The sequence below is a fragment of the Cetorhinus maximus genome, chromosome 8 (assembly GCF_964194155.1).
Source record: "Cetorhinus maximus chromosome 8, sCetMax3.hap1.1, whole genome shotgun sequence".
NCBI lineage: Eukaryota > Metazoa > Chordata > Chondrichthyes > Lamniformes > Cetorhinidae > Cetorhinus > Cetorhinus maximus.
Window position 1 is genome coordinate 30,381,583 of NC_135886.1, and position 24,942 is coordinate 30,406,524.

The window sequence follows — 24,942 nt, forward strand, 5'->3', positions numbered from 1 at the left end:
CCCTTCCCCAGTGGAACATTGGCTTCCTAAGACTAACAGACATTGTTCACTTCAGCATCATTATGACAAAAATAGTGGGGCCTTTGTTAATAGACTCTTTGCATTAAATTTTAGAACATTCACACATGGGTGAGCATGTGGTCTGCCACTAGGCCTGTACAACGTGCAATAATGGGCCGCACAGCAGAAGGCAAGCACTGAAGAGCACATCGTTGAACAAATGTTCGACACTCGCTCACCCCAGATTAGATGATAAATTTCCAGGGGGCTGGAGGGGATTCTAGCTATAACCTTTACTTTGTCTGCTAGCTAAATTAATTCTATGAAAATTATGATATGGAGTTTGACATGTATCTGTAAGTTTATACGTAGGTTTGGGTAGCATTGCAGTGTGCACTGTGTAGCAAGACAATATGGACAGGCTAAGACATGCAGTGAGTGAATGAACTTAGTCTTCAATGAACAGAATGATGGAGGGTAAACTACTAACAGGTAGTTTTATCCTTAAGAATGTGAAGACCCTTTAGCAAGAATGGAAATTTTTTCCACCTTTTACAATCAGTTTCATGATAAGGTATTACCTGGTCAGCAGTCACACTGCCAAATACAGTAAAATTACACCTGCAGTGCTCTCCAATATCCCAGAGGGGCATAAGGAAACCACAAATAGTTCAAAACTCTAGTCCTTCACTTCAAAAGTTAAAAGTAAATGTTCACTGGCGTATGACTCCAGAAGAGGTATGAATATTAAACAAACCTCTCTCTCCAAAACTCTCAGCCTTCAATGTAATATTTCCTGTTACCAATCTATAAAAAGGAAATTTTCATTTACTTTTAACTGTTGCAGTCATAATTATTCTCAATTTATCACAAAGGGCTAGATTTTTTAACAGTTTGTGGTTTCCTTATGACCCATGAGACATTTTCTTCTACATCACAGGTACTAACTACATTAATGCAAGTTATTGCGGTCAACGGATAGAAGGCTATTTTACTTCAATGGCGCTGGAATTCGCAAGTGAAGAAAAGTGATGCTTCAGTTATACAGACCCTTATATCCCATCATATCCCATCTGGAGTACATTTGGTTTTGAGCACTGAAACCAAGGAATGGTGTACAGGTCTTGGAAGGGGTGCAGTGCAGATTCACCAGTATTATAGCAGTGCTTAAGTTATGAAGACAGGATATATAAATCTGGCTTCCATTCCCTTGAGTTCAGGACATTGAGGTGTGATGTAATAACAGAATAAGAATGCATAATTGCAAAATTAGAGCTTAGCGATTTAACATGAAAGATATTTAAAATCAGGACACTCTCCCCAAAAGACTGAATATGCTCCATCAATTGAAGTATTCAAGACTGAGATTGATATACTTTGTAGCTAAGGATAAGAAGGGATATGGAACAAAGGTGAGTAAATAAGAGTTGAGCCCCAGATCAGCTAAGATTTAAATGAATATTGGAAAAGGCTCGAGGGATGTGTTGTGTACTCCATGTTCCTTTCTTTCTATGTTTCCAAGAGATTGTCAAATTTAGAAGCAGTTTCCTCCAGTTACTGAAAAATCTCAATGTGGAGTCATGCTGATAAGGGATTTTTCAATTAAGACATGAAGAGTTCCACGCCCTCTATTATTCCAAGAAAAGCAAAAGCACGAATCTTTCTTAAAATCTCCACATGGTATAGGGCGGAATCATCCCAGATTTGCGTTAAATGCTGTAGCTGCCGGAGGCAGCTTTTCACGCCGTATCATCCCAAACCCGCTGCATTAATTATGCATTCCCAGGAAACACACCATTTCCATGGTGAGCAGGCTCTCATTTACCCACTATGCCAGCACCTCGCCGCTTCGTCATGCAGGGCGCCATATTTAAAACAAAAACAAAAATACCTGGAAAAACTCAGCAGGTCTGGCAGCATCTGCGGAAAGGAACACAGTTAACGTTTCGAGTCCATATGACTCTTCAACAGAACATATTTAAAGTCCAGCTGCACACATACATCTCAGTACTTCCAACCCACAACTGCTGCAAAGAAGACATGGCCCTGAAGGGCAAAAAGACAGCAGCCCCCAGGTTCAATGACGCATCCCTCGAGCACCTTTTGGATGCAGTGGAGGCCCGCTGTGATGTCCTCCACCCCTGCTCTAGCGCAGGAGTTGCAGCAACATCACTAATCCGGCTTGGAAGGCGATGGCAGTGGTGGTCAGCGCCAACGCCCTTCAAAAGAGGGCAGCCACCCAGTGCCACAAGAGGATGAATGATCTCCTCCGATCCGCCAGGGTAATGCACTCTTCTCATCACTCCCAACTCATACACTCACAAGCCCATCACACATCACACACTCACTGCCAGTTCAAGGAACATCACCACTCACTCTCACGCACACCTTCATTGTCCTCATCCTGTTCATGGGACCACTCACCACCCACACAGGCCAGGCATACTTATCATCTGGCCTGGCAGGCGTCCTACTTACAGTCTCTCCATCTCTATTCATGCAAGACAAGCTGGCACACAAGAAAAGGGAGAGGTCACAGACCAGTGGAGGAACGCCTGAAATCAAGGTCCTCACCGACTTTTAAAACAGAGCCCTCCAGATGGATAGCGACAATCTGGACCGTTCCTGTGCTGATGGTGAGGTGGGCATTGCTCTACCCAGTGAAAATCCAGCTGTGTAACATCAATCAGACAACCATGCTGTGAGTGATGTGTCCTGTTTCACAGGCCACTGACATGCACTAATTATCTCCCCTTGCTTCCATAATCACCTCTGGGAAACAGCGGACGGAGTGCACGACTCAGGGCCTCCAATCAAACCTCTGAACAGGAATCCAGAGGCATCTTCCTAGAAGTCCCATCACAGCACTCACCCACACCCTCCATCAGTGCAGAGACACACACCTCGGTGGGACATAGCTTTACAGTAGCCTCAGGATTACAATCTAGTGAGCAAATCGCACTGTCTGATCCACAGCAGGTGGTAGCAGGGACTTCCCAGGTCCCTGGCGCTCGGAGAACTGCTGGAGGCCAGAAATCTGCTGAGTCCAAGTCAGATGATGAGCCTCTAGACTCGGTCATGTCACAGTTGCTGCAGCTGCAAAGGTAAGCTCAGGAGCATCAGGAAGGGATGTCCGCTGCACTCCTCAGATTACAAGGCATGATGGAGGAGTCTGTCCGCCTTCAGGCTGAGGTGATAGTGCCAGCATGCCAATGCACCAGGGTCAACACTGGTAAAATGGCAGCCACCATGGAGACCTTGGTCCAGGATGTCACTCCTGCACTGCTGCATGAAATCAATTCCACCGCTGACGCCGTAGTTGGTCTCCAACAGCGCGTACGCAAGAGGGGTGCAAGGCAGCTTGATTTCACTCCAGCTACCCCTTCTCCTCAAGGGGTCAGCCAAGGGTCCTTGGGCACCCATAGGGAGGAGGATCAGCAGATGTACCCCCACCAGGCCGTTCCATCCAAGTGACTCCGGGAGTTTCCAGCCCTTCTGAATCCCCTCTTCCTGTGACCCCAGCAGCTCCAGCTCCACAGGCTGAGGAGGGTGCCACTGCCACATAGCAGGAGCCCAAATGCAGGCTGGGGTCCTCCAGGTCTCGGCCCTCCAGAGGGCGCCCGCCAAGGTCATCACAGACAAGGCGTAGCAGTCAGCAGGCTGCCTCCACCTCCACTGTGGATGGCCGGGGAGCACCAAGATGTAGCGGCAGGGCTAGGAAAGTTACGAAGATGTAGTTGCACAGCCTGGGCTCGGGCGTTAATCACTTGAACCATAACTGTTCGTTATAATCAATAAACTCCCAAGTATGCCTCCCGGCCTATGGCTCCTTGTTCTGATGAGCAGTGTTCTTGTCACTCAGATGTGAAACCTTTCTGCACAAGATAAAGGCAGGTGTCTCAGTACAGGGCCTCTTTCCTGTGTTCTGTGCAGCCTTCAGACCAAAGTGATGGACCGGCCTCACACTCCCTGGACACATCACTGATGCCTGCACCTCGATGGTGCTTGTCATTGCTGCCAGAATGTCATGGGCAGGTGTCACCGAGTTCCGTCATTCTCTCTGGGTGCTCTCAGCACCTTTAAGGTGGGGTTGGCCCCATCGCTTCAGCATGTGTGACCACTGACGCTGTGCTCCTGAAGGGGTCAGGTGCTGAAGGCGGACACAGGATCAGGTGCATTTAAAGTTTCATGGCTGCATCTCCATAATATGACCCTGATCACAAAGCGTAAGCGAGCTGCCCTCAGCCAGACTGTAGTGAGACATTCTCAGAGGCTATGTGAAGATTTATGGAGTGTTCTCACTGCATGTCGTCATCATCTTCCTGCAATCGAGCTACTATTAGGGCCTCCACCGTGTCTCCACGACAGGAGACTTATCACAGAGGGTACGTGTGCTACCATAAGCCAGACTGGAGTCAAACGTTCACAAATGCGATGTGAGGATCTATGGTGTCTCCTCACTGCATGTCGTCATCATCCTCCGCAAACCTAGCAGCTACAAGGGCCTACCGAGTGTGCCTGCCTTGACTGGCTAGTGCGAGGACCTCACCCCCATCATCATCGCCTTCGAGGAGTCCTCACCTTCCTCCCCTTCGGTGTACTCCTCATCGGAGGAAACCACGAGCTCCTCCATCTCCTCCTCAACTAGCTCTCCTCCCTGTTTCAGCACTAGGTTGTAAAAGGTGCGTGACCCCCTCTGTGGACTATGTTGTAGGGCACCAGAACCTCATTCTCAGCATCCTGATGGTCTGTTCCACCAAGCTGCAATTGCAAGTTCCAGCATGAGCCTTATTATACTGTCACTCTGCTGCAGTCTGAGGCTGCCGCATGAGTGTCATCAGCCACATCCTCTGCGGGTAGCCTTTGTCCCCGAGGAGCATCCCTGCAGCTTCTGTGGACCCTCGAGGACTTCAGGGATTTGTGACCAACTGAGAATGCAGGAGCCATGCATACTCCCTGGAAACCATGCACAGACCTGTAGGATGCATTTGCGATGGTCGCACACCAGCTGCACATTCAGCAATTGGAACTCCTTGCAGTTGATGAAGTTGACCGTGTATTGCAATGGAGATCTGAGCGCCACGTGAGTGCAGACTATGGCACCCAGCACCTGAGATCTGGGCAAATCCAATCGCTCTTGCTTCCTGGCTCTCCTAGTCCCGGGCAAAATGCACAAAGTTGTTGAGCCCTCGAGAAGATGACATCTGTGACCTCATGGATGCATTTGTGGGTGGTGGCTTGTGATATTCCACCGAGGTCAACTGAAAGGAGCCACTGGCGTAGAAATTGAGAGCCACAGTCACTTTCACAGCCACTGGCAGTGTCCCCGTGTCCTCCATGTCTCTGTGGCGCTAAATCCTACAGTAGCTGGCAGATGTGACCCATCAGTTCCCTAGACATGCGCAATCTTTCGCAACATTGGTCCTCGGTCATCTGCAGGAATGAAAGGCAGCGTCTATAGTCCCCGGGTCTAGCTAGGCACTGACCAGCTCCAGCTCGCTGTGGTCTTCAGCAGCATGTGTGTGAGCCCCAGCCGTCACTTCTTCCAGAGGATGCTGCTCCTCCCTCTGCGCAGGCAGGCGCCTCCATCGCTCTCTTCTCAGTTGTTTTCACTCTCTGTATGCCATGAGGCATACAGCTAGTTCACCAGGCTCCACGATCCTAATGTACTCCTCCTGCAGGATGAAAGAGAGAGACACGTGGGTTAGCATGGGTGTACTAAGAACCTGTCTTGGTTCAGTCTGAAGGCTCCGTAACGCATCCTGGAGCGTGCTGACCACCACTTGGATGACAAAGATTAATGCGCTGAATGGCTGCCCCAAACGTGTCCAATCGTCCAGCTGTTCTGCAGTCCACTAAAACGCTCATGACTTAGCAGTCTGTGCCCTAGGGGTGAAAAGCTCTGGAACACTTGGTGGCACTTTGATGCCTCTGCGTTACTTGAGTGGGCAGATAAGCTAGAGGCCCGACTCTAGTCATATCAATGTGGCTGCGTCTGAACTGTCTCAGTTGCAGAGGAATGGTCACTTTATGCAAGGTTTTCCAAATGCATGGCCGCTTCCCTCGCCCACCCTAACCCCCATCCCACACGTGCTTGTGCCCTACCTTCAACCACAGGGCAGCCCTTGCTCCCCCTCCACATTACTGTGTACTCTTCTCCGAGTTCCACTCAAAGTGCAGCCCACCAAGTGCACTCCTTTTATATGATGTTGTGAAACACGTCGGTGTGCAATCATGCCAACATGGGCAGACGATCCAGCAGGGGTGGGGGGATGTTTCCAGCGGGCTGGGCTTATAATGACATGCAGATATATTACAATGAGGTTCCTGGTGTCCAATGGCGGGAAACATGACCCGCCATCAGCGGGTGAAGCAGACGATTGCGAACTGGTTTCACCATAAGACCATAAGACATAGGAGCAGAAATTAGGCCATTCGGCCCATCGAGTCTGCTCCGCCATTCAATCATGGCTGATAAGTTTCTCAACCCCATTCTCCCACCTTCTCCCCATAACCTTTGATCCCCTTACCAATCAAGAACCTATCTATCGGTCTTAAATACACTCAATGACCTGGCCTCCACAGCCTTCTGCGGCAATGAGTTCCATAGATTCACCACTCTCTGGCTAAAGAAGTTTCTCTTCATCTCTGTTCTAAAAGGTCTTCCCTTTACTCTGAGGCTGTGCCCTTGGGTCCTAGTCTCTCCTACTAATGGAAACATCTTCCCCACGTCTACTCTATCCAGGCCGTTCAGTATTCTGTAAGTTTCAATCAGATCCCCCCTCATCCTTCTAAACTCCATCGAGTATAGACCCAGAGTCCTCAAACGTTCCTCATATGTTAAGCCTTTCATTCTTGGGATCGTTTTCGTGAACCTCCTCTGGACCCTCTCCAGGGCCAGAGTATCCTTCCTGAGATACGGGGCCCAAAATTGCTCACAATATTCTAAATGTGGTCTGACCAGAACCTTATAAAGCCTCAGCAGCACATCCTTGCTTTTATATTCTAGTCCTCTCGAAATAAATGCCAACATTGCATTTGCCTTCCTAACTACTGACTCAACCTGCAGGTTAACCTTATGAGAATCCTGGACTAGTACTCCGAAGTCCCTTTGCACTCCAGATTTCTGAATTCTCTCCCCATTTAGAAAATAGTCTATGCCTCTATTCTTCCTACCAAAGTGCATGACCTCACACTTCCCCACGTTGTATTCCATCTGCCACTTCTTTGCCCATTCTCCTAACCTGTCCAAATCCTTCTGCAGCCTCCCTGCTTCCTCAATACTACCTGTCCCTCCACCTATCTTTGTATCATCTGCAAACTTAGCTAGGGTGCCCTCAGTTCCTTCATCTAGATCATTAATGTATAAAGTGAAAAGTTGCCGTCTCAACACTGACCCCTGCGGAACTCCACTAGTCACCGGCCGCCATCCTGAGAAGGACCCCCTTATCCCCACTCTCTGCCTCCTGCCAGACAGCCAATCTTCTATCCGTGCTAGTACTTTGCCTCTAACACCATGGGCTCTTATCTTACTGAGCAGCCTCCTGTGCGGCACCTTGTCAAAGGCCTTCTGGAAGTCCAAGTAGATAACATCCATTGGCTCTCCTTTGTCTAACCTACTCACCTAACTTACCTCCTCAAAGAATTCTAACAGATTTGTCAGGCACGACCTCCCCTTGATGAAACCATGCTGACTTTGCCCTATTTTAACATGCACTTCCAAGTATTCTGAAACCGAGGTCAGGCTAATCGGCCTGTAATTTACCGTCTTTTGCCTCACTCCCTTCTTAAACAGGGGGGTTACATTAGCAATTTTCCAGTCCTCTGGGACCCTCCCTGACTCCAGTGATTCCTGAAAGATCACCACTAACGCCTCCGCTATCTCTTCAGCTATCTCCTTCAGAACTCTGGGGTGTAATCCATCTGGTCCAGGTGATTTATCCACCTTAGATCTTTCAGTTTTCCTACCACCTTCTCCTTGGTAATGGCCATCATACGCACCTCTGCCCCCTGACTCTCTTGAACTTTGGGGATGTCACTCGTGACTTCCACCGTGAAGACTGACGCAAAGTACCTATTCAGTTCCTTCACAACATCGTGAAACCGATGTTTGGCCTTCTCGCCATATTGTCCACTCATGCCACAAAGATGCCCAAAACCAGCAGGCATGGACGATTCCACCCATAGACTTACATGCAGGTTAGAGAAAGGAAACATTTATAGATCATTGAGATTGGTGCTGCAGCACAGTTTGTAAATGGTACACACTGCTGCCATTGTGCAACAATGCTGGTGGGTGGGGGGTGAATATTTAAGGGGGTGGACAGGGTGCCGATCAAGCAGGCTCTTTTGTCCTGGATGGTTTCGAGCTTCTTGAATTTTCTTGGAGCAACACCAATCACCACATGACACTCCAGACCCATAGCAATGTGGTTGACTCTTAAATGCCCTCTGAAATGGCTGAGCAAGCCACTCAGTTGTATCAAACCACCAAAAACAAGTCAATAAGGAATGAAATGACAATGGCAAACTCAGCCTGGTCGACCCAGAAAAGTCTTCCTTATTAATATCTGGGAGCTTGTGCCAAAATTGTGAGAGCTGCCTCAAAGACTAGTCAGACAACAGCCTGACATAGTCATACTCGCGGAATCATTCCTTACAGACAATGTCCCAGACACCACCATCACTATCCCTGGGTATGTCCTGGCCCACCAGCAGGACAGACCCAGAAGAGGTGGCGCCACAGTGGTATACAGTCGGGAGGGAGTTGCCCTGGGAGTCCTCAACATCAACTCCGGGCCCCATGAAGTCTCATGGCACCAGGCCAAACATGAGCAAGGAAACCTCCTGCTGATTACCACATACCACACCCCCTCAGCTGATGAATCAGTGCTCCTCCACTTGAACACCACTTGGAGGAAGAACTGAGGGTGACAAAGGTGCAGAACGTACTCTGGTTGGGGGACTTCAATGTCCTTCACCAAAGTGGCTCAGTAGCATCACTACTGACTAAGCTTGCCTCGTCCTAAAGGACATAGCTGCTAGACTGGGTCTGCGGCAGGTGGTGAGGGAACCAACCAGGGGAAAAAACTCCTTGGGTTAGTGGATGGCATGGCACTGAGCTTCCCTTCTCCACAGCCTCCGCCGTGGTGCTGCAGATCCAGAGGCACTGCCCCCATACCTGTTGCAACCTTTGTGTGGATAGCTCACTAAATCCTCTGCCTTCCCTGTCAGGATGCAACGACACTCACTGGCAAATCCATGAACTGAACACAGCACCTCCAAAAACACTCCTGAGCACTTCCAGGCATTTTGCAATAGAGAAAGTTCTTGAAACCTTACCTGCAATATGGGGCCTGCACCTTTAAGGAACACTGGAACAGGCCCATCTTGCATCCTCATGCCTGATGTCTGATGGTGGGAAATGCGGCCTGCCATCAGCAGGTTGAGCAGATGATCGCAAACTAGTTTCACTCCGTCATGAAACCAATTGCACTATATTGTCTTCTCACGCCACTGAACACGCCCGATGCCGATGGGCACAGAAAATCCTGGCAAGTATATTCAAGAGTTTCCTGCAATTAAGGTTTGCTCTCCCGCATTCTGCTGCTAGTTTACTTCGTGCTCCGAAACATTGTGCCTGCACACCTCAGAAACCTGTGCCCTTGCTGTGGCCCCATCACCATATTACTTCTGGCATGCATGTGGCACCAGCCACAAGAGAATTCCCTGCCGGCTTTGAATTCTGAGAATTAATTTCAACTCTGTTCCCTACAACTAACTGGACTACAAGGTTTGTGATCATGATTAGGACTGCCAATTGTATCAATAAGAGCAGAGTGAGAGAAAGCAAATGATAAACAACGTATGTGCTAGTCTCCAGTGACTGAAGGAAGGTGGGGAACAACAGGCCACAGTCCAGGAGACTCATCACCAGAATTTCAACAATTGGCAGCTGACTCAAAGAGATTTTTAAACAAGAAAAAACTAACAGATAACAACAAGATCAAATCAGTGAAAATTAAGATATTCTGTGTGAAGTGCTTACCAGTCACAGGATAGAACCAGTGATTCAGTATACACTGCTTGTTAGTTAGTTCAAGCCTTAATTTGGCTCAGAACAAGCAGTAAAAGGAATTTTGCCCAATAATTATATGCATTCTGAACAGATGAACTTGATAAGAAAAAACTGATTGGGACAAAAATTCTTCAGACCCCCTCCACCATCATATGTGAGATCAGGTGCAAATCCCAAAGCACCTATGACATCTCTTTATGACCATGCTGGTCTACTCAGGGCCAGCACTCTAACTGTCACATGATCAAATGTCATGTGATTGAAACTCCAATTATACATCCAATCAAGGTTGACAACTCTATTCACAACTCATTTTCTGCGAAGGCCACAGAGAGGTAGACATCAGAAACCCTAAATAACAGAGGAAGCAGCAGCATTCAAACAATAGTTTCAATTAATTATATAAAGGAATACTTACCACAAAGTTTATTAATACATTGATATCCAGCTGGACATGCACCGCAAGGAGTTCCTTTTTTATATGGCACCCATCCAACTATGTTACCCCTGGAAATGGAAGTATCAGGCAAAAGTTTGAGTGGGTTTGCAGTGCTTCTGTCAACCATTTTACAGAAAGAAATCCTGCTTTTGACACTTCACTGCTATCCTTTGAATTTGTTGCCATAAAGCACCAGAATTTGTTAGATTTACAGCAATAATCCAAAAGAGAATGGTATTTGCAGGCGCAATGTTTGTGCAACATACTGCGGTAGCACATTACCTTATCTTATGGAATTTAACAAAACTAAATGCGTAAATCAGAAATATCATGCAAAAATATCACATATAACATATTTCCATCTAGAAAGGCTAGAGATGGCTGTCTGCAGAGATTTTAGTAATACTTATACTTACGGAGGTGCATAGTTGCATACTAGAATAGACAGGTTTTTATTATCCAGACCTTGTAGTTTATCACAAAAGTGAGAGGCGCAGCCCACCTTGTCAGTATTTGCCCATACAACCTGCAAAATGAATAATCCTAAATTGGCAAAAGAAGCAATTGCTAATTAAGAAAATAAGCTGTAAATATGCTTTTAAAATTGTTCAGAGATAGGTTTATGGTCAAGATTATTTTATTTTTTTCTAGACCAATTTTGATACATATGTGTCTTCAGTGCAGATAAGGTACAACCATAAGTTGCTGGTCACCTTTAGCATAACTCCTTCATTGCTGTCAAAAGCTTTACCATAATCCGGATACAAATGAAAAATATTGACTTGGGCATTTGATTATGGCGATGGTTTGGCCACCTGATTTTTCCCTTCCTTTCCGATATCTCTAACATCTGAGTATGGCTATACATCTGTCAGCTGCCCTATCATACCTCTCCCTCTGGCTATTCTTTTGTGTTAGAAGACAAAAAGATAATTATGGATGAGGAATGCTATTTGACCCACTTTAGTTCATCTATTTGGAAAAATCCTGAAGTCCTCCCATTCCAGCATTTAAAATGATCCTGAAATTTATTCCAGGGTTTTCACCTTCACTACTGTCTCCAGGAATCCTTTCCTTGGGTTTGATTACTGTTCGTGTGAAGAAGAACTTTCTGATATAATTTCTACATTTTCCTTTTACTAGTTTGAATCTGAATGCCCTGTCCTACAAGATCATTTTCCGGTTAATTTTTCATATCTTTAATTATCTCATATACTTCTATAAGATCCCTTTATATACCTCCATTCAAGGCTGAAAAACCAAATATTCTTCTCGTAACTCAGACCTTTGATGCTAGTGATGAGTATATGGCTCTTCTCTGCATTATATACAATCCCTGAATGTCTTCCTTTATCTTGGTGGTCAGTACAGGATGTAGTACACAAGGTGTTGCATACCAAGAGCATGAATCAATTTGATCACAGTTTCATCTAACATATATTCTACTGCTTTGGCTTTACAATTCAATAATTTACTGATGTTATTGACTGTTGATTTGCAATGACTCAACATGCTTTGGGTCAACTCAACCATGACACCAAGGTCTGTTTCAATTTCACTGCTAGTTAATTAATCATTATTCATGCAGAATGTATGTAGCAATGTTTCCTTCCTCTCTGCAGAACTTCATTGCTGTCCATGCTAAATTTAAGCTGCCATTTTTCTGCCCACTTATACATTTAGTCCAATTCAGTTTGTAATTTCTAAGCTGCTGCCTCTGATTCCATTGCCCTTTCCAATGTGGTAGAAACTGCAAATGGGAACAGTTTGCACTGAATTACTGAATGGAAGTGAGTAATGCAAATCAAAAAGTGCAAGACTTACTTTGCAGATTGAGGAAGTGATGTTCAATAATTTGGGTTTGTTAACCCAGTATAACTGTTGTTAGAATGCCTCAAGAGTAATTTGATTAATTAAACACGTGTATGCATGAATGGGTCAGACATGTCTCAGGGCGAGACAATTGATTGTTGGTAGGTTCTGATTGGGTGTTTTCTTGAGTTTTTTCAGCCCCCCCCCCCCCCCCCCCCCCACCATCTTTTATGTGCCTCGGGCTAAAAATAAGGATGTTGATTAGGATGTGAAGGGTCATTTGAAGGGGACAGTGAAGGGATTGATACCCTTTGGAAAATTAATATAATAGAGAAGCAACATCTGACTACAGTGCATATATATCAGGTGAAAGAGGCAAAGGTAATTATTTTAGGATTGTTACCAGGCATCATTAGATCCTCTGAAAGAAATAGTTGAATGAATGGTTTTAATGATTGACTGCAGAAATGGGTAAAAAAAAAACATTTTTATAGGTAACAAGGAGAGGAAATTTGTATGACAAAGAAAATTAATTATGATGGATGACCTAGATTTAATAGATTAAGGGCTAAGAAATTGGTTCAGTGAATTGAGTGTTTGGTTGGAAAATATTTAATCTAGTCAGAGTATATGATAAAATGGCTCACTGTAGCAATTCATTTAAGGGAAAATGGGGAAGCTGATAGTAAAAATTCAACTCGTTGGAATAATATATGCAGACATAATTTAGGAAACAGAGCAAGCTTTGCAAAGCGCCTGAAGAAATCATTAATGTGTTTTTGGCTTTTGCACTGGAAGTTCTCATAGACTCATAGCCATCTACAGTACAGAAGGAAGCTATTCGGCCCATTATGGCCGTGCCGGTCAACAAAGATCTGACTGCACTTGGCCCATAGCCCTGGAGGTTATGGCAACACAAGTGAATATCTAAATACTTCTTAAATCTTACGAGAGTTTCTGACTCAACCACCCTTACAGGCAGTGAGCTCCAGACTCCCACCACCCTCTGGGTGAAAAAATTCCTCAACTCCCCCTCTTAGCCTTCTACCTCTTGCCTTAAATCTATGGCCCCTGGTTATTGACCCTGCTACTAATGGAAAAAGTGCCTTCCTATCCACCCTATCTATGCCCCTCAAAACCTTATATGCCTCTATCAGGTCCCCTCTCAACCTTTGTTGCTCCAAGGAAAACAGCCCCAGCCTATCCAATCTTTCCTCATAGCTCAGACCCTCCAGCCCAGGCAGCATCCTGGTAAATCTCCTCTGCACCCTCTCCAGTGCAATCACATCCTTCCTATAATGAGGTGACCAGAACTGCACACAGTACTCCAGTTGTGGCCGAACCAGCGTTTTATACAGTTCCAGCATAACCTGCTTTTGTATTCTATGCTTTGGCTAATAAAGGCAAGTATCCCGTATGCCTTCTTAACCACCTTATCTACCTGCCCTGCTACCTTCAGGGATCTATGGGTATGCACACCAAGGTTCCAATAATCTTCAGTACTTTCCAGGGTCCTACCATTCATAGTGTAATTCCTTGCCTTGTTAGCCCTCCCCAAGTGCATTACCTCACACTTTTCTGGGTTGAATTCCATTTGCCACTGCTCTTCCCACCTAACCAGTCCACAGATATCCTCCTGCAGTTTACGGCTATCCTCCTCACTATTTACTACCCTACAATTTTCGTGTCATCCACGAACTTCTTGATCATACCCGTTACATTTAAGTCCAAATCATTTATGTACACCACAAACAGCAAGGGCCCCAGCACCGAGCCCTGCGGAACCCCACTGGAAACAGACTTCCAGTCACAGAAACATCTCTCTACCATCACTCTCTGCTTCCTGCTTCTGAGCCAATTTTGGATCCAACTTTGCCTTGGATCCCATGGGCTCTTAATTTCTTGACCAGTCTGCCATGAAGGACCTTATCAAAAGCCTTGCTAAAGCCCATGTAGACCACATCAAATGCATTAGCCTCATCAACACTCCTGGTTATCTCCTCAAAAAATTCAATCAAGTTTGTCAAACATGACCTTCCCTTAACAAATCCATGCTGACTATCCCTGATTAATCCATGTCTCTCCAAGTGCAGATATATTCCGTCCCTCAGAATTCTTTCTAGTAGCTCCCCTACCACCGAAGTTAGACTGAGTGGCCTGTGATTTCCTGGTCTATCCCTTCCTCCCTTTTTTAATAATGGAACAATGTTAGCAGTCCTCCAGTCCTCTGCACCTTACCTGTGGCCAGAAAGGATTTGAAAATTACTGCCAGGGCCCCTGATATATTTTCCCTTACCTCCCTCAACAGCCTGGGATACATCTCATCCAGGCCTGTGGATTTATCCACTTTTAAGGCTGGTAAACATGCTAGTACCTCCTCTCTCTTTATGTTAATTTCTTCTATATTTCACAGTCATCCACCCTGATGTCTATATCTATGTCGTCGTTTTCCATTGTGAAGACCAACGCAAAGTATTCATTGAGGACTGCAACCACATCTTCTGGGTCCACACACAGATTACCTCCATGGTCCCTAATTGGCCCTACTCTTTACCTAGTTATTCTCTTGCTCTTTATATTTAAAAAAAAACCCTTTGGGTTTTCCTTTATTCTACCCACCAATGCTTTTTTATGCACTGTCTAAGCTTTCGTAATTTCCTTCTTAAGTTCCCCTCTGTGCTTTTTTTATGGTATCTGCCGTAAGCTTCTCTTTTTCTGTTAATCCTAACCTTTATGTCCTTGACAACCAGAGTTCTCTGGACTTGGTGCCCCCCCCCACCCCCCTTGTCTTTAAGGGAACGTATTTGCCCTGTACTCTTGCTATTTCCTCCTTGAATGCCTCCCACCACTCTGACACAGTTTTATCTGCAAGTAGCTGCTCCCAGTCCACTTGGGCCAAATCTCATCTCATTTTAGTAAAATTAGCCTTTCCCCAGTTTAGAACTTTTAGTCCCAGCCCAACCTTACCCTTTTCCATAACTATCCTAAATCTAACTGAATTATGGTCACTATCTCCAAAATGCTCTCTTACTGATATGCCTTCCACCTGCCCGGGCTTATTTCCAAATATTATGTCCAGAACTGCCCCCTCCCTTGTTGGGCTTTCTACATACTGGCTAAAAAAGTTCTTCTGGATGCAACTTAGGAATTTTACTCCCTCTCTACCTTGCACACTAAAACTATCCCAGTTAATATTTGGGTAGTTAAAATCCCCTACTATTACTGCCCTATTATTCTTATACTTCTCTGGAATTTGATTACATATTTGATCCTCTATCTCTCCCTGGCTGTTTGGGGGCCTATTGCACACACCCAACAACATGTTTGCCCCTTTTGTGTTTTTTAATTCTACCCAAATGGCTTAACTTGCTGATCCTTCCAAGATGTCATCCCTCCTTACTGCTATAATTGATTCCTTGATCAATATTGCAACATCCCTCCTCTTCTATCCCCCTTTCTATCTTGTCTGAATACCCTATAACCAGGAATATTGAGCTGCTAATCCTGCCCTTCTTTTAGCCAAGTCTCGGTCAGAGCTTGATATCATATTCCCATGTGCCTATCTGTGCCCTCAGCTCGTCTGTCTTATTCCTCAGGCTCCTTGCATTAAAACATATTCCATTTAGCCTTGCTAAACTCACTTCTTTCTTATCTAGCCAATGGGGTGAATTGGAGGAAGAGTCGGGGCCTGCGCTCTTTCGTGCATGCGTGCAAAATGCATGGAGCTGCCTCAGGGAGATTATTTTCAATTTGAAAACTTCAAAAAAATAGAAAAAATTATTCAGACATGTCCCCTCATATGACAGTATCACATGAGCTGGGACATGTCAATGAATTTTAAGAAAAAATTTTATTTGATTTATAAAGCCTTCATGAAACCTCATCCCGTCAGTGGACGAGGTTTCGTAATAAATGTGAAGGCCGCCTGGGCTCTTTGCCTGCCCGCCAACCTTAAGGTTGGACGGGCAGCCCTTGTTAATTCTTTCAATTGGTTGTTAAGTGGCCTTAATAGGCCTTTGACAGTTTGGCGGGCGCGCAGCCGACTCTGGTGCCGAACTGAAGATCGGAATGACGCACGGTGACATCGAGACGCACACCCGACGTCACCGCGCATCATTTTACACATTGGCGCCCCTGCACACTGACCAGAAGATTCAGGCCTATGTTTCCTCTGCCTTCCAGACACACTTACTAGCATTTTAACTTCTAATTCCATTTCAGCTTCTCTACCCTCTATCCTACTTTTCAGGATCCTATCCCCCTGCCAATTCAGTTCCTGTCAGACAACAATCCAAAAAGTGCAGTACCCTTTAAGGAGCATCTGGTAATATCTGAACGGGCAAAGCAACTGAGTCTGATCCAGAAGTGTCAGTTAGAATATTGAATTCAATGTCAAATGTAAGTGAAATTAGAAGAGGGAAAGATTGCATTAGAGAGATATGTAAAAGAAACAGAAAGAAAAAATAACATTAAATGTTTTTATTTTTTAAATAATTAAAATCTGAAGTTCATTTTCAGTACCAGAGAAGTTGTTTGGCAATAATTAAGACTTATTGTACAATTAAAAGTGTATTTACACTAGTATAGACAAGCACTATTTTTTTCTGGGCAAATTAGTTTGTATATGATAGATAAGCACAACAACATCACACTGTTTCGTATATTTGAGTGATGATTTCTTCAATAAGATACTGTATCATTATGCCGCAATTTTTGGACAGTAACTTCCTTATTTACACATTTAACTGCATCAGAAGCTGTTGTCCAATTTGTACATAAGTGCTGTCAGCTTCACTGTTATTTCTAGCACAAAATCCAGCGCATTATACTTTTGAGATCTGACAGAAGCATTGGAACTTTCTATTGGGCTGCAGACCACAAATAAAATTGATTTCCACTGTCAGGAAGCTCCTTAACTACAAGAGAAAATCTTAGATGTGCTCGGTAATCGGGCAAAGACAGAAATCTGCCAGTTCTGAGGAATAACTAAAGTTCATACCTGTGTATAATGTCCACACATTTTCCCTGCAGAACAGCTCAAATTCTCATATGTGTAATCAAAAACTTCTAAGTACCAGTCCTCAACTCCTGTTGGGGGGTCCAATGGACCGTTCGTTGCAAACAAATTTTCTCCCACTTTCCCCCTGTTTGTATTGTGTTTCCACAAGCATTTATTGGCGTATTTCTTAGCAATTTTTTCCAAGTGTGTGTCCCATTTCTAAAAGCAAATGAATTCCTAGTTAATATACACATAAGCAGTACAGAATTGATGAGCATACAGAACGCTTAAAATTAGGACAAACCTGAGCTGAATCTATTTGAATTGAAATATCAGTGATAGCTCAGTCATACTCCAAGAAAGGAACTACAGTGACATGAAATTCTGTCCATGACCAACATTTTCAGCGGTCAATTAATATTATTACACAAAACATATTGTGAAGTGATCACTCCAATGTTACAGTATTCAAAATTTACGACCCAATCCTCAATTGAGGGTCTATTGGGTTTAGAGAATTTCAACAAAATAAATTAGAAAGAAGTTTTGCTCATTTCAGTGAGTTCATTGCAATTAGATTGCAGTATGACTCAAATTAGGTTAACATTAACCTAACTCAATCAAGGACTGTGGATGAGTTTATTCATTCCGGTATTCTTCAATTCAGGAATTATGACCCCCAATATTGACTCGGTATTGAGAGAGACTTCTGCTGAATCATAAAACACAGATATGCCCCTCCTCAGAATCCGTAAGGGAAAAAGAAGTTATCGCTTATCCCTACACCACTGGAAATCAGATGCAGACAGACAATTGTGTAAAAACCATTTGCATTTATGAAACAGGGAAAAGAAAAAAAATCTATATATGAACACTCAAATTCATGCACAGAATATAATATTTCAGTCTATGAATGACATGTTTCTTCTGATTAAGGAATAATTTATATTTATACAGTATTTTTCATGAAACTCCACAAAGTACCAAACCTAATGGAATATTTTAAACTGTTCTTTCATAGTCAAATGCAGCACAAAGAGAAAATGAGTTAAATACCCAGATCATCTGTTTGGGCAGTGTTGGCTGAGGGGTGAAAAATGACCAGGATACTGGGAGAATGCCCTAATTCTCTATTTTTTCAAACGGCGCCATAGAGTTTCTTATAACCTCTGGGCAGTCTGTGTCCCTGTTTAATTTCTGAACCAAATGATGGCATCTGTGACATTGCAGGAATTCCATAGCAGCAACAGTTTAGATTATGTACTAGAGTGGGCCTGGAATCCGTAATGTTCTGACATGGAGGTAACAGTCCGAAACTGAGCTAAGTGGTTGCATCAGATCTTCAATCAAGAATGAAAAATGGTTAGGTGCTCTGTTAATTGTATAAAACTTTATCAGGAAAATGATTTAACCTGGGCTTTCCATTATTGGCAGTGAAACTGTCTGAAATGTAAAAGAAAATAAAACAAAACCAGCTCCTGGAATTACCATATAAAGTAGCATTAATCTGATCAGCCAATTAAATATTATCAAGAAAACTAGATATATACTCCTCCAGTAGACTCAACCTTACTAAACTGTCAAGTGTATATTTATCGTTTGACTACCAAGGATTGGACAGATTGTAACCAAATTACTGAGTAGCGACAAGAAATGATCATCTAACCTGTTATAATCGGCCTACCTTTTTTACCTGCACAGCCTTTCTGAGCCTCATCCCTAGTGCAGGACACAATGCTTGCCTCTTATCTCTTCCCATGTCTGCTTACTGCATGCCTTTTGGCTCTTATAAGCTAAATGGCCATTTACTCCATTCATAGGAGTCTTGAGGGTAGCATGACTAAATATTGCTTTCTTCTGATACTTTTGCTCCACTCAGGATAATTTTCCTCAGTTACCATTAACCTAATCCAACCAAGCACTGTGGATGAGTATATTCATTCAGTACTGTTCACTTCAGGAATTATGACCCCCAATATTGACCCTGTATTGAGTAAAGCAATGTGTGCCCTGCACTAAAAGCTCCATCAGATCACCGGCTAGCGGAACTGGCAGCTATATTGGTGTGTTTGTGTATCAAACAGAATCCCATCTAACCTGTTGGAAAAATCATGCCCTCCCTGTAACAGTTTAAAAAGATCAGTGCAACACATTCAACTGGGGCAGTTCTCGAGTGAGGGGGGCAACTTTTCGCTTTTTTTCACTTTCCTGTGGAGTCGCTGTGAACCCCACCTACCATTTTCAGCATGTTGGATGCATCAAATACCGACGAACGAAACTTATTGTGCGCGTCAACCAGGTCGTTCTTCTCTGATTTGGTCAGAGAGTGGGTCTGCTCGGCGAATGTTAGAGAAATGAGGAGCAGCACCGCGGGCAGGCTGAGGAATCCGGCTGCCATCCTTTCCTCGCAGATCCCGTGACAGCTTGGCCTTGACTTTGTGGACAAGGGAGTCAGAGGGAAAGGAAACGAAGCGCAAAGCCCATGATTGTGACCGCGGAAACAATGACGCGACCACTTTATGACACCGCCAGGTTATTTCGCGGCGCCGTTTAATATTACTGCTCAGGAGAAGTTAATCTTGAAGGATGAAGCGAGAGAAGAGATCGCTGCAGAAAGTGAGGATCTTTATTTCAGCTTCGGAGAAGGTGGGTGAAGGGGACCTTACTTAATATAAAGATATTAAACTTAATATCTGGATCACTACTTGTGGATGTAGCTCTCAGATCTGATATGTTCCAGGTGGCATGACCCATCGAAAACAAGTTAGAAACTTCTATTTGCACATTTATACAAACAAAAATTTTATTTGATGGATTTCCCATATTTTCAGAATAATATACAAAATACTAGGACAGGAGACAGGATCACATAATAAAAGTAAGTGATATCTACAATCATTTTATAATATAGCAAAATTTAATTTAAAATATTTGATAAAATTATACCAGTAAAAGGAAACCGATTTCAGACACACAATTTTCTGGAACTTTGCAATCTTTTAGGCTGCCTTCTCTAGGCAGAAGTATTAATCGCCCTTGTTAGTTTAAGACGGCTGTTGGGACAAACACACACACACGCACGGGCTGCACGGTTATATTATCAAACTGGCCCGAGTGCAAACTGGTTCCAAAATAAACATCAGTACCAATTCTGTTTGTGCCCGTGATCATTTTTCCCAGTGATAAAGTTTCTATTTTTTCTGCCTGTGTTTATCAGGCTGATAAATACTATCACTGGAAAATTGATTTGTTTTTCACTTTTGACATTCCGGGGTGCTTTATACTTTGACAAACTGGGGTATTAACCTTGTCTTTCTCTTCGGTCGAAAAGTTGACTGTGTGGCATTGTGCACGAGTAGATGTGCTGGAGGTATCACAGTACTGGGAGAAGAAGCTCATTTCTTACTGGCTTGCAATCCTGTGCATTCTGTGTGCTGGGCTGCGCTGCTTTCATGTCTTTGCCTCACTGAGATTCCCCATTTAATGCAAAAATATTTAAATAAATACTTATGGAATTTGTTCCAGGTATGCTACCTTTTTATTGCAAGGGAAACTTTGTGGGAAACTGAACACTTGAATAAGAATAGACTTTGCATGTTTTATTGTGGCGATATCAATGGTACTTTTCAGTATTATTTTATTGGACATTTTTCCAGGCTGTTGAAATGTGTTCTTTTTTTGTCTTGAAAACAAAATGTAGGGCGAATTTATTTTAAACTATTAATACGAGTTAAGTGATTGAAAATACAGTATTGCATGCCTGAAATAGTACTAGATGAAATGAGAACTATAATGAAAGCAGGCCACAGAACATATCTGCAGACCTTTGAATATCTACCTGTCAATGACTAAGGTCAGCTTTGACAGGGTCGTTAGGCAGTCAATTGCACAGCTTTTCCACATACAGCTAGGGCACCTCCACCAGGCCACAATTTCAGATGTCACTGTCCTCAGCTGCTATGTCTACAGCACAGTGTCAGCTAGCACAGCGCAGCACAGTGCATTCATGAATGAAACCTTGGAGAGTGAGACTGTGGTAAGTCTTTCTTTTGTAAGTTGCGGCTTGAATGTGTGCCCTGCAATGTACAAATGTGTGTGCAATGCATTGAAAGTGGTGTAAGATTGTGCAAGGACTTGGCATGGGTGAGTAGTAACTGTGGAAAGGCTGAAAGGCAAAATTTTGTGGCATGGGTTCTTGGCCCATCATAGCACTGTTGGGAGGTGGTACACTGCCACATTTTTAAGATATGCCATATTTGGCCACATTTGTTCTTGGGTCCTTATCACAAGTCAACAAGTTTTCTATTTAAACAACAATGGTAACATGAGCATCAAATTACAATCTCAAAAATTTCAAGCACATTCTTAACAATCCAACAATAAAACTGATGAAGAAAAAGCATTTCAGAAATCAGCCTTCTTCCATTTTTTAAACTTGGTTTGAAAGCTTTTATAACTAGTATATTTACAATCAATGTGTTTACATTGATAAGTTGAAGATATTACATCTTGGAAGCCTAAGGGAATCTTATTGAGAGAATGATCATTATCTCTAACTTGAAGCAGAATACAAAACCAATAACATGATGAATGTCAGAATAATACCAGAGGGGAGTGTTAAATTTCCATCACTGGTACCTGCTTGATCACCTGTTGAAAAATAAGATGAAAGTTGTAAGTTCCTCATATTTTAAGTTTAAAAATAATAATGTGATTTCTTACAATCAAAAATACCTAGCATAACTAGTATAGTTTTCTTTTACCACAAAAGTACAATATTATGCTAGATAAACTGTCACTCCCTTATTCATCAATGGCAGGAAGCTCTCTGCTTGATAATCACAAAGTACCTCACCTTTGTTATCTTGTGTTAAGCTGGTCTATTTTGGACTTCCTTTGTAACTTTAATTTATTTTGTCATTTTAAGTAGTTTTTTCCAGACTTTGTAAAGCTTAATACAGACAGTATATACAGTATTAGCAGCAAAGTCCAGAGTGCAAGAGTTATAAAACCCTCATAAAGAATTACATGTTTGGGGTTTAAAAAAATAATTGCTGAATTGTCAAGTAACAAGGTCCATGGTCCACATAGTGACCAACACAATTTTGGTTTTACAAGCAAATATCTTCTGCACTGATTAATTTTAGTCTATGTTCTGTTAATTTTTCCGGTGCTTAGAATCAAAGTGCTAGGTGCGGAAGAGCCAACAAGGAACAGAAATGCAGACACACAGACAGACCCCAGAAACCGAAAATGAAATAAAGAAAAAGGGCGGAGGAATAAAAAAACTGTAAGCTGAAGAGAATAAAAAAGTAAGAAAATCGGAATAGCAAAAGAGAGAGAGAACAAGAAGACTATAGATTTTCGGTACATGGACAACAATTGTATTTATACGGTGCTGTTAACATAAAGATATAACCCAAGACACGTACAACCTGGAACTCCCTATCCAAAAGGATTGTGGAAGTACCTTCAGCATATGGACGACAGTGATTCAACACAAAAGCTCAACACCACCTTCTCAAGGGAAACTATATGGTGATAAATGTGTAGCTTGCCACTGTCGTACATCTCATGAACAAATAAAAAAAATTGTCTTGAATTCTGAAGCTGGAAGAATAGCCTTAATTTATCTCATGCCTTGCTAGTGATGCTCACACAATAAACAAAAAAAGTTGCAGTTTTTATGCGAACAAGGATAATAACCACAAACTTAGTCAAGGAAATGAACTTTGAGAGTTTTAAAGGAACAGGATAAAGGATAACTGTTAGACAGAAGCAGGGCTTGAGAGTGAATTCCAGAGAGCACAACTAAAATGATTTTAAGACCCTGCCAGCAATTTTAATCTTCACTGCTCTCATTTCTGAGCTTTAAATGTTACGAGTGCATGTCAGGGATTTATGACTGTGTATGAATTGACAATATGTAACTTTCACAGGCAGTGTTGCTGTGTTGAAGGTCATAATTTATCCTCAAAACATTACTTATGTTGATCTTTTAGCACCATCAGGGGCACAAAACAGGCAGTAGTAGATCGGAGACCATGCCTGATATTCCTTTCTATTGAAGTCAGTGGAAAAGAAAATTGGATGGGGGGTATAATGGGCAGCTGATCTGCTATTGCCCATTCTACTCAGCACAAGAGTTGCAAGTTCCACTCACTGTCACTTACTTTATATAGAATACAGAGCTGTGAGTATGATTAGTGTCTGCAACACTCTAGCACAGTGTTGAATTCCCACCTTTGATGATGCTTCCTTGAGTAACTGGTGAAAATTGGGATGAGAATGGTAAGTTCCTTATATAATAAAGGCTGAAGTAAGAATACATGATTGTAGTCAAAATTGCTTAGTACAATTAGACAATTGATTCCTTTCACAAATAATTATACCTTGTGGGAATTCTAGAGTGAGAAGTGGAGGCAGTGTGTGTCTGTGTGTGAGAGAGAAGACAAAGATAGGGGGAAAAGTTTTTCATAGAAGAGGAAAAAGAAACATAAAACTGAACGCTTAAAAAACAAGCTCAGAATAATGAAAAAATACAGCCAAGGAAATGAGTGTGTGTAATGAAGAAATTTCTTGCTATATTAAGAAACTCTCATCTCCTAACACATTGATGGCAAAAGAGATATTTGAGCCCTGATACTGGCTTTTCAAACTTTATTCACATTTTTTTCCCCTCTAAATAAAACTGACATTTTTAAAAAAGCTTTTTACTTTTTTATTGTAACTCTAAATTTCCCAAAATGGGGCTTTGCTGGGGAAAAGAAGTTTGAAGATGAAAAGGTGAATCATTTAAAAAAAAAACTTAAATTTTGGTTTGCTTGTTTTGAGTTGCAGGCAAGTAAGAGGGAGGCTCAACATTTATTCAGGTGAATAACAGCAGAAAATTGGCAGGAGGGAAAAGACTACATGGAGAGCACACACTGGGAATCTGGCAAAAAGCAAATGAGTGAGGAAGAGCTTGATATGATGAGAGAAATGACACTATCATTAGATAAAGGACAATTTCTTACATTTTGACTTTGGGTTCAGCATGTACTCTGTTTCATTAACCTGTTTTGACTTTATCTGAGGGTCCAATTTTTTAATCTTGAAATCCAATTTTGGCTCTGGTTTTGACGATGTCTCTGGCTCCATTTTTGGTTCTGGTTTTGTCTCCACCTCTATGCGTGGGTCCAGTTTTGTCTCTGGTTCTGTGATTGGCTCCAGTTTTGTCTCTGGTTCTGTGGTTGGCTCCAGTTTTGTTTCTGGCTCTATTGGTTCCAGTTTTGTCTCTGGCTCTGTGGTTGGCTCTGGTTTTGGTTCTTCATCCAGTTTTGGTTGCGGTTGTGCCTCTGGCGTTAGCTGAGATGCTGTAAAATAAATTTTAAAAGCAATTCTAAGTAGATCTAAAGCCATTTGTCCTCAGTAACTATAATTTCTAATGCTTAAAACTTAAGAAAGCTAAAAAAAAAAATCACATTTAACAGTCACATAAATAGTTATAGGCAATGCATTGCATTTTGTGCCTTTTAAAGCTTTTATTAGAGCATTTACTTGTAAAGTTTCTGCCCCTGTAAAGAGGTGAATCCACTTCCCTTCAAGACAACATTTGACCGAGTATTATACAGA

The 24,942-nt window shown here is 42.9% G+C and overlaps 2 protein-coding genes across 3 annotated transcripts in view; both read right to left on the minus strand.

Annotated features, from left to right (window-relative positions):
* LOC144684078 (peptidase inhibitor 16-like) overlaps positions 1-19,726 on the minus strand; it is a 32,267-nt gene extending 12,541 nt beyond the window's left edge. Inside the window, exons 1-4 of the mRNA XM_078547793.1 lie at positions 19,565-19,726; positions 17,329-17,547; positions 10,934-11,043; positions 10,497-10,585 (exon numbers count right to left, since the gene is read on the minus strand). Of these exons, the coding sequence (XP_078403919.1) occupies positions 10,497-10,585; positions 10,934-11,043; positions 17,329-17,547; positions 19,565-19,726 (580 nt within the window). The remainder of the gene's footprint in view (positions 1-10,496; positions 10,586-10,933; positions 11,044-17,328; positions 17,548-19,564) is intronic.
* LOC144683536 (peptidase inhibitor 16-like) overlaps positions 1-24,942 on the minus strand; it is a 697,419-nt gene that overhangs the window by 652,341 nt on the left and 20,136 nt on the right. The window contains exons 5-7 of one of the 2 annotated variants that reach the window (XM_078546629.1): positions 24,345-24,683; positions 20,435-21,978; positions 20,275-20,336 (exon numbers count right to left, since the gene is read on the minus strand). In XM_078546629.1, coding sequence (XP_078402755.1) covers positions 21,881-21,978; positions 24,345-24,683 — 437 coding nt within the window. In that variant the 3' untranslated portion in view covers positions 20,275-20,336; positions 20,435-21,880. Of the gene's footprint in view, positions 1-20,273; positions 20,337-20,434; positions 21,979-24,344; positions 24,684-24,942 lie in introns of those variants that run through there. The other variant, XM_078546630.1, reaches the window with a different exon arrangement.